This window comes from Erinaceus europaeus, chromosome 12, assembly GCF_950295315.1.
Source record: "Erinaceus europaeus chromosome 12, mEriEur2.1, whole genome shotgun sequence".
NCBI lineage: Eukaryota > Metazoa > Chordata > Mammalia > Eulipotyphla > Erinaceidae > Erinaceus > Erinaceus europaeus.
Genome location: NC_080173.1, coordinates 41,704,316 through 41,710,315, shown reverse-complemented (window position 1 = coordinate 41,710,315; position 6,000 = coordinate 41,704,316). Strand labels below are relative to the sequence as shown.

General features: G+C 53.2%; 1 protein-coding gene across 10 annotated transcripts in view; it reads right to left on the bottom strand.

The window, feature by feature from the left end:
* Window positions 1-321: 321 nt before the first annotated feature.
* Window positions 322-6,000, bottom strand: part of KCNJ12 (potassium inwardly rectifying channel subfamily J member 12) — a 54,913-nt gene continuing 49,234 nt past the window's right edge. For all 10 annotated transcript variants that reach the window (XM_060203275.1, XM_060203283.1, XM_060203274.1 and 7 more), the window contains one exon: window positions 322-5,127. In XM_060203275.1, the coding sequence (XP_060059258.1) occupies window positions 3,779-5,127 (1,349 nt within the window). In that variant the 3' untranslated portion in view covers window positions 322-3,778. The remainder of the gene's footprint in view (window positions 5,128-6,000) is intronic.

The window sequence follows — 6,000 nt, the reverse complement described above, 5'->3', positions numbered from 1 at the left end:
ACCATCAGATGCTTGCAGGAAGGAAAGGGGGAGGAGGAGTTAAGTCCAGGGGGGACAAGACAGACTGAGATCACAGGGCTGGCGTGACATCCAGTCATGAAGGAGTCTGGCACACCCAGAGGGCCATGTGTGAAAAGGTTGGAGTATTATGGACAGAGGGAATTTGTACTGCCTCCCTCACCCCAAGCTGCTGTGAGATTCCCCCACTCCTTCATCCCAAGACATGGAGCTCAGGGAACATAGAACTAGGACATGCACTAAAGCAGCTGGGACATTTCTAAGTGCAGAGGAGTGCAAAGAAAGCAAAATAGACCACAGCTATGTCTTTAGATACCACTATTTATTGAAAATAACATGAAAATTTTCCAGTTTCACCATTTAAAATAGATTTAACATTCTATGGCCTCACAAAGGGCAGACTCTCCTGTGCAGGGAGAGGCCTCCTTCCCACCAGGCCTGCCTCCTCCAGGACCCTCGGGAAGGCAGGGGCCCAGTGGCACAGCACCAGCAGAGCACAGGGAGAGGGGGACAGCCACCACTAATGCATATGGGCACTTCAACCCACTGACACTTATGTTCACACACCCTCAGAGACTCCACACACATGCATACAGCCTACCATCAGCAAACAGGGACCAGACCTGGTCCAGCTGTCACACAAATGCACACACATGTTCACACAGGCAGACACACACATGCCTTCCTGCAGGTGCAAACACTCTACCTGGGATATCATGCACTCCATGTGCAGATATCCCTTTGCACCTAGATACACACATAGAAGCCTCACACGCAGCCCATTGGACACAACAGGGTGGAAGACTCTTGGCTTCAGCTATACAGATGTCTACCACCCCTGTCCATCCTGACTGGGGTGTTCCCAGCCTTAAGACTTGGTAAACCTATAAACTAAGCCCTCATACAAAGCGCAAACACACCTGTGGTAAACACACATACAATTACATGATGCACATATGAATGGTGACAGGATGTGCACACTTGTGCTCCATATGCTGCACACCTACAAAGCAAGGCCCAGCTTGTCCATTTCACTCACAGTTGAAACCACTCCACATGTGAATACACCCAGAAGGGATCACATGTGTGTGCAGCTGCTGACAGTACAGACCTGAGCCATGGCCGGGGCTGGAGGAACAAGGAGTCAGGCCCACCCCAGTATCTCTGTGTGGTGGGCATCTGAGGCTGTGTCCTTGACAAATTCTAGGCTCTCTTCACTGCTTGATTCAGGTTATCAGGAAAACTCTGGAGAGTTCCCTTCACCAAGGAGAATGAGGGCAGGTGCAAGACAGGACTCTTCCTTCCACTGCACCTTATGCACACACACACCACATGTGTACATACATGTGAAAGCCCCATTCTCCCCTAGCTTCAAATACATACTGCCCACTGCTGGGTCAACAGGCTCCCACATACCACAGGTAAACACAAATGCCCTCTGTACTGGCTCACCTGTGGTCCTTGCTCTTCACATATGTGACTCCTCTACTCCACCCTCTTGTTTCAAGTGCACTAAAGGGAAGACTAGTTTGGTCTTTAGCAAAGCAATAATAAATAAATAAATAAATAATAAACGAACAGACACAGAGGAAGAGAAAGAGGGAAGAGAAGGAGGAGCTTGAGAACACAGTATGTGCCTTTGGTGAGAGGGAATATCGTTCAGTGTTGAGATGGAACCACATGGGCTGGGGGTAGGGGATGAGAAGGGGGAAGGAGGGAGAGCTGAGAGGAGTTGCACCAGGTCACCTGAGATGGCCAGGGCCTCAGAAGCTGTGGGGGCCTGACCTTTGCTCTGGGTGGCTATTTGTGAAAGGCTGGTCCTGGAAGAGCCTCTGGCTGCTGGGCAGAGAGGAAAATGAAACCCTATACAGGCCCTGCTGTACAACCTTCCCAAGCTCAGCCTAACGATCTGGGTAGTGTTAACAGTTGGAGAGGATAGGGGAGCACCCCCACATAAATGCTGTATCCCCCAACCCCCTTAGGGCTAAGGCTGAGAAAGCCAGCAGGTGGCAAAGAAACCTAGGGCTAGAAGCTCCCCTGACACAAAACAGATCCTGGGAGGTCTCCAAGAGTGTTTCTAGCTCAGAGTTTGGGCCTGGGCATCCCTGTGGGAACTGAGAGACCAGCTGTTCCAAAGGCCCAGGCTTCCAGAGACTTCTTCCTAAGGACTCTCCTTCTCCTCCTCATCAAATGGCCACAAGACCTTATACTCTACTTCCAGTCACAATTGAGTGAGAGAGTCCCTAGTGTGTTCCTTCTGGTTGTGAGCCATTTTAAGGGGTTACAAGTTAGAATGGCCTAGATGAGAGAACAGAGGGACATGGGCCTTCAAACCACTGGCTGCCCGAAGGACAAGTCCTGGGGAGGTTCTGGCCCCACATTGGGCAAGGTCTCACCAGCTGCTTATCAAAAACAAGGCTTCTCAGAGCTGTTCCTGGTCTAGAATTCTGCCATGGGCCAGGAGAGCCAATGTTCAAAATTAACAAAGGCATCCCACAAACACAGATTCATGACTACAGAGCCAGGTACAGGTTAACACCTGTCATTTGCCTGAGCCCACTGATCTCCATTCAGCAGCAGAGTACAGCCTACCAGGGGTCACCTACATATTCCAGGTGTGGGGTTGAGGGGTGGGGGTGGACAGAGGGAGTGGGACAGAAGCTCTGCCTAGCTTTTGCAGACAGAGGAGCTAGCAGGGACTGACTTCGGGTAGAGCAGGATAGCAGGGAAAATGGATGGGCAAGTTCCATAAAAACAAAGACTACTGGAGCCAAACCCCCAGGGTCTCTAAGGCACAACTCATGCTGGGCACCCTGGAGAAGAGACTGACCCATTTCTTCGTAACCTAGGAACATGACTCCCCATCCTGGGAGTGGTCTACACCTACATTTCACACCTGGCCCTCACTGTAGATGGAGTGGGGGCCAGAATGGGGTAGAGAAACCAAACAAGAAAATCCAGGGACCACGGCAGGCTCCTGTCCAGGCCTGAGATGCACCTCTAAGGGTAAAATCCAGCAACCAAAGCTCAAACTGTATTTTCCCTCACAGTTCCTGCTCTACCCAATGGCATTGCAAGGCTTTTCTTATGATCATTAACATGACTATGGGTTCCCTTTCCCCAACAGCAGTCTATTTTGCCCTGGATCACAGAAAACAGTGAGCAAGCACTGACAGCAAGGCCACCTGCACAAGTCAGCCCAGCCCCAGGGACCCATCTGGAGCCTCTATCCAGATGTCTGTGTCCCAACAGACCAACAGAATTCTAACTGTCCTTCCCATTCCCAAGTCTTCATGACTTCAACTTTTCTTTTTCAACTGCATGTTTTTCTTAGTAGTAGTATTAGTAGTATTTGTAAACAGTCTTACTCAAGCTAAGGTTGAGAAAGCCAAAAACCCAGTGTTTCTCCCCAAATTAAAAACCAGCAAGGTGCACTGCAACCCGCTGTTGAGCTGTTTCTGGGCTGGCTGCTGCTCCATCTCCAGGCAAAAGACCCCAAGCTCTGGAGGCTGAGTCACCTGGAGCTACCGCCCTGCCCCTGTGCTGTTCTGGCATGAGGCCAAGGACTGCCCGCCCACTCCCGGCCACCCACTCTCCCACCAACACATTGAGGCCATTGCGAGGAAACCTAAAACATCTAATTTCTACTGAGTCTGCAGCCGGGATGTCTGGCTCCCTCTGCTCCAACCAGGGTCCTCGTTATGGGACACTGGCGACTGACTGGTGGTGCAGATTTTGCACCTTGGCTGGTGGTGGTGGCTCAGATCTCTGACTCCCGTCTGTAGGGTCGCTGCTCTAGGGTGCTGCTGCTGCCCCCAGCCTGGGGCCTGTCAAAGTCATGCCTGGCCTGAGGGCTGCAACTGTCCTGCTCTGCATCTGCCTCGTCCTCCTCATCACGGCTCAGGAATGCCAGCTCATTCTCATAGCAGAAGGAGCTAGCGCTAGGCAGGAGGAATTTGTTCTCCACCAAATCCTTGGCACTGCAGCGGGGTGTGGAGGGCACCTCATAGGTCTTATGGAAGTGCGAGTAGTCAATCTTATACTGGTTCTTCTCCTCAAAGAGCACTGGCTCAAAGCGGTGGCCCCACAAGATCTCATTGGCCAGGTAGGAGCTGCGGGCCTGTGTGGTCATGGCCGTAGCCTCTACCATGCCCTCCAGGATGACCACAATCTCAAAGTCGTCCGTCTCCAGGTCCTGTCGGCTGATGCCAAACAGTGGGCTGGCCTCGTCGATCTCATGCAAGATGGTGATGGGAGACACCAGGAAGATGCGATCCAGGCCCTTGTCAAAGCCCACGTCAATGTCAATCTGATCCAGCGGGATGTACTCACCCTCCTCTGTGACCCTGGGCTTGATGAGCTGGGCGCGCACGTGGGCCTCCACAATGTGGCTCTTGCGCAGGTTGCCCACACGCCACATGAGGCAGAGCTTGCCATCACGCAGCGCCACCACAGCGTTGTGGCTGAAGAGCAGCGTCTGCGCCCGCTTCTTGGGCCGAGCCATCTTGGCCATGATGGCTCCGATCATGAAGGAGTCGATGATGCAGCCCACAATGGACTGTGCCACCACCATGAAGACAGCCACTGGGCACTCCTCTGTCACGCAGCGCAGACCGTAGCCAATAGTGGTCTGTGTCTCAATGGAGAAAAGGAAGGCTGCCATGAAGCCATGCACCTGCATCACACAAGGAGTACGCTCCTGGCCCTCGGCTGGCTCCAGATCCCCATGAGCCACAGCGATGATCCAGAAGATGACACCAAACAGCAGCCAGGAGGCAAGGAAGGCCAGTGAGAAAATGAGCAGCATATAGCGCCAGCGGATGTCCACACACGTGGTGAACATGTCAGCCAGGTAGCGCTGCGACTTCTCGTCCATGTTGGCAAACTCGATGTTGCACTGACCATTCTTCTTGACAAAGCGGTTCCGGCAGCGGCGCCGAGTGTGTACCTTGCCATTGCGGAAGCTGTTAGCGCCCGACATGGTGACCAGGTGCAGCCCGTCTTCCTCTGATGACACGATGCTGTAGGGGTTGGCCCGGCCAGCCGTGGTCATCCCGGGGTTGGGGGAGCCCTGGCTCACCCCTAGGCCTGCTCCAGGAGGTGCAGCTCCTATGACAGAGAGGACAGCATGGCTGATGGGGCTGTCATACTGGCTGGCCCAGGCCCCTACCCCAGGGCCCTGGGACATGGTGGACAGACTTACCCAATGAGCTTCTGGCCTCCCCTTCCCCTCGAGCCAGCCCCTCACACTATCTTCTCAAGGTAAGTGGCCACCCCATCCTCCCAGTAGCTCCAGCCACACAGTAAAGGCTCTTATTTCAAATTACATTTAGGCTCCAATTCCTTCTCCCACCATCATTACCCCCTAGGCAAACACAGCAGCTGCCACTTCAGCCTCCCTGACCCCCCTCACTGGCCACTAGCCCTTGGAGCCCATCTGTCAGTTCCTTACTCAAAATAAATCCCCACTGGGACCTGCAAGGACAACTAAAGCAAGAAGAGCCTCTACAATCCCTGAGAGTTCACCCTAACCCCCTCACTCAGCCTGCTGCAGTCACCATTGCTCTCAGACACACTCCTCCCAGGCACCCTCCTGCCACCTCCCTCTACTCCAGGCCTGGCCACCAATGCCACAAGTGTGTCTCTGGAGACCTCCCTGAGCCCTCAGGAGACTATGCACCACACTTGGGTTTCCTGCAGCCCTCAGCTCTGACCCAGTGATGATGATGACAACAACAGCACAGTAGGCAGGGCACTCATCCCAAACTTTTTTTTTTTTTGCTCAGCTCTGGCTTATGGTGGTGCTGGGGATTGAACCTTGGCCCTCAGGACCTCAGGCATGAAAGTCATTCTTCATCATCGCTATGCTAGCTCAATGGTCTTCTGCCACCTTGAAAGCCCGCTATGTTGTTCACTGATGTCTCACTCCTCGGGAACCAAAACAGAGCCTGACTCTACAGAATCCCCAGAATGTCCTAACAC